This window comes from Monopterus albus, unplaced genomic scaffold (assembly GCF_001952655.1).
Source record: "Monopterus albus unplaced genomic scaffold, M_albus_1.0 scaffold170.1, whole genome shotgun sequence".
Taxonomy (NCBI): domain Eukaryota; kingdom Metazoa; phylum Chordata; class Actinopteri; order Synbranchiformes; family Synbranchidae; genus Monopterus; species Monopterus albus.
In genome coordinates this window covers 569589-573401 of record NW_018128050.1, presented here as the reverse complement: position 1 = coordinate 573401, position 3813 = coordinate 569589, and the positions used below count along the sequence as shown (strand labels likewise).

Genomic DNA, 3813 nt, shown 5'->3' with positions numbered 1-3813 from the left:
GATATTGGTCTATAATTAGCTAGGACACCTGGGTCAAGAGTAGGCTTTTTGAGTAGAGGTTTAATTACTGCAAGTTTAAAAGCCTGTGGAACATAACCTGTTAATAGAGAGGTTAATCAGATCTAGTATGGAGTAGTCCAAGTATAAATGAGGTCTTACAGATGTTTCTAAAGCCACTGTAGTAAATGGCACATCCATGAAAGCTGTGGGAATGGTCCGACTGACATGCTTTAGTGCTATTGCTTATGACAACTTTCTCGTTACTGCAGCACAGAGCAACCTTTGACCCACTATAATCACAAGCTGACCCCAGAGGGTTGGGCAATGCTGGGATTATAAAAAAAGAACTGGAGTGGTTATGATCACAAGATGAGGAAACTGAACAGGATTGAAAAATGTCTAAACTGTCCTCCACTGTGCTGCTTAGTGGAGCGCCACCTCCTTTCCATTTTTCGTGATGCCTGCTTTAGGGAGCGGAGCTGCGAGCTGTACCATGGGGCTTCCTCTGTTTCACTGCCTTCTTTTTCATAGGGACACTGGTATCAAGTGTATTACACAGGGAGACTGCAGCACCTGAAGTAATTATTTCCTTAAACTTGGTAACAGCATTGTCAGATAGACATTACTGTAGTGGAATTGTTCCCACATAGAGTATAATCCATTAATGGAAATTCAAAAGTTATTAGAAAATGGTCAGACAGAAGAGGGTTATGGGGAAAAACTATTAAGTGTTCAGTTTCGATGCTATCTTGTCAGAACAAGATCAAGAGTGTGATTAAAACAGTGAGTGGGTTTATTTACAGTTTGAGAGAAGCCAACTGAGTCCAACAATGAACAGAATGCATTGTTGAGGCTGTCATTGTCAGCATCTACATGAATATTAAAGTTGCCTACTATTGTTAGATCGGCTCGAACACAGGGGTAAGCAAGTCACAAAAATATGACGGACCCAGGTGGCTGACTTCAGTGCAAGCAGTGCTAAGTTTAATTACAGTGAAATATAACAAGGAAATGAATAATCAGGTAGAAGTGGGACCGGGTGTCGAGCTGCAGAAGTGAATACAGTCGGTGGCTGAATGATGAGGAGAAGACCGGGCTGCGGACGCTGGGACTCACTCCTGGGCTGGTCGTGGTGGAAAGTACTGAGGAATAAAGACTGGAACAGAGCTAGGGCGACAAAACGTGAAGATACTATACAGTAAAACAGAACAGGAAACAAACGGGCCTGATAACGCTAGAAAGAACTGGCAGGGGAGTGAACGTAGAGCAGGGAATAAATAGGGAGAACTAATCAGGTGCAGCTGGTGGTAATCGGGGGATATGAAGCAGGTGTGTTGATAACGTCATCAAGGTAAGGGAGCAAAAACAGAGTGAGGGGAGTGAGAAAGGCAGGTGCAGCCGGGCAAACCTGACAACTCTGATTATTTTATCTGTACTAAACATTAAAATCACACAAAGTCTGAGAATTCACAACTCTGAATAAGGAGCAGGTGGATGGTATACAATAACACATAGAACAGGCTTTTCAGTTTTGGTGTGAGAGACTCTGGGTGAGGCTTTCAAATGAGCAACTACTATATATAGGTCTAGTGTTGGTTTAATAGGCTTAAGGTGAAACTTGCTGCCACAACTCCACCTCGGCCTGAGGAATGTGACAGTTACTAACACTAATCCAAGCCCAGGTGGAGTGGATTCATTTAGGCTGACATATTCTTCCTGCTGTAACCACGTTTCAGTAAGACACAATAAATCAATGTGATGTTCACTTATCAAATCATTCACTAACAGATTTAGATGAGAGAGAGATCTGATATTTAATAGTCCACATTTGATTGCCTTATTATTTTCTACTATAAGAGGAGTCGTTCTAATTTTAATTAGGTTCTTATGAATAACTCCTCTGGAATTGATTCTTGATTTATATAGGGGGGGGCAGACACAGTCTCTATGGGGTACTGAGAGTGTTGGGTGGGTAGCAACAGGAAAACTACATTATATAATGTGAATTACGCTTATAGACAGACCCAGTATTATTAGCCATGTGCTGTGGCTGCAGCAGTGAACAACAATGATCATGTGGCGCTCACATTGTGAACACAAACTGTAATGATAGCGTGCCACCATATTTATAATGTAGGTCATTTTATTGCAAACGGCAAAGTGAGATCTTCTGGCTCACAGCACATTAAAATGAAAAGATAATGTGTCAAACCTACATAAAATATAGTAGCTTATTACAGAATCAAAACAAAATGAACAGTGTGGCCTGCCTTTAAGAGCTGGATCAATGCCAACCTGTCACAAAACCTAAAGTACAGGATTCCATCTCTACTTTGCATATACTGCAATGCACATATCAGCACTGGCATTTTAGCTCCCAACCCACAGCCACCAGCAGCAGCATGGTCGGCCCTGCTGGTTTTGTCTCAATCTGCCTTAAACTTGGATATAGCACTTTATTAGGTACCGTATGCGATTCAATGCAGCACTTCCACCTTAACATCTGTGTTTATGAAGCTCAAAATATTTCAGTTTCTGGTGAAATTGTCAGAAATGTATAAGTTCAATTAAATGTTTATTATTGAGGTCATAGTTAAAGGTGGTGTTGTACTAGACTACATCATATCCAGAGGTGTCTGTATATTTTTGTCCTCCCCAGCTACATACCTGAGGGTCAGACTAGAAGAGTCTGTCTACTGACAGGTCTTGTGACTAATGACTCGACTGTGGGACTGTTGGGGACAGCCCTAGTTTGTTCCCCTTGTGCCTTCCCATGCATGAAAATAAAAGGAGCCCTTTTGTGTTGTGAATATGGACTTTGGTTTATGGCCAGACTGTGTTCTGTCCGACTGTCTTTTACCCTGAACTGTAAAGTCTCAGAACCCTAATCTGAAAGTGCCTCAAAATCATGTACACCGTTTACTTTCAATCCTGAAAGTGACAGGTGTTTGTTGACAAATGACAGCTCCCCTCTCCTGTCTGTTAGCCAAACAATGTCTGTGTGTGTGTGTGTGTGTGTGTGTGTCTCTGTGTGCATCTTCATGTCCCTGTCCCAGTCTTTGTGTGTCTTTTGTCTCAATATATATGTGTGTTAGTCTCACCTGTGATCAGCACCACTCTGTTCTGCACTGGCAGCAGCTCTCGTCTCCTCTCAGAGCCGTGGAGCAGGGTGAGGCTGCAGCCGAGGGCGACCCCCCCACAAAGACCTGGATATCCCAGAAAGTAGAGGAAGGCGCCGACGAGGGCCCCGAGGGCAGCGTGCCAGTATCCACAGCCATCTTTAGGTGTCCGCAGCACAGTGAAGATGTAGACAGAAGCACCTAACATGCACAGCCAGGAGCAGATTTCCATGGTCACACAGTGTAACAGCAAATGGTCTGAGTCACAGGCGTCGTGCACCGGGATCGTCCTCCTGCGGTATCTGCACACAGGTGTGCTGAGTTCCTGCCAGGCGCTTAAATTGAAACCTGCGAGAGGAGGGGGCGGGGCAGCTCCTCCTCCTCCTCATCTTCTTCAAACAACGCACAGAGATAAGGACTGTTCACAAACAGCAGCACACGCAGGATGTTTAAGTCGTCGGTGCTCTGTGCTCAGTACCTGCGTGCATGTACTTCACTTCTGATGTGCTTTACTTGAGTGTTTCCATTCCATCATCTCATAAAGCGTGTTTCATACAAAGGGTCCAGTTTGCTAAAACACAAGGACTGATTAAAATAAGAGAGCCGCTTCTGTTATTTAGCCTTTCAATGGGGTGGACAAAATACCAGAAACACTCAACATAACTACTGTGGCGTTATGACCCCGTGTGTGGCT

General features: G+C 43.8%; 1 protein-coding gene across 2 annotated transcripts in view; it reads right to left on the bottom strand.

The window, feature by feature from the left end:
* hsd17b2 (hydroxysteroid (17-beta) dehydrogenase 2) overlaps window positions 1–3472 on the bottom strand; it is an 8259-nt gene extending 4787 nt beyond the window's left edge. Inside the window, exon 1 of one of the 2 annotated variants that reach the window (XM_020615850.1) lies at window positions 3102–3472. In XM_020615850.1, the coding sequence (XP_020471506.1) occupies window positions 3102–3351 (250 nt within the window). In that variant the 5' untranslated portion in view covers window positions 3352–3472. The remainder of the gene's footprint in view (window positions 1–3101) is intronic. The other variant, XM_020615849.1, reaches the window with a different exon arrangement.
* Between the last annotated feature and the right edge of the window lie 341 nt (window positions 3473–3813).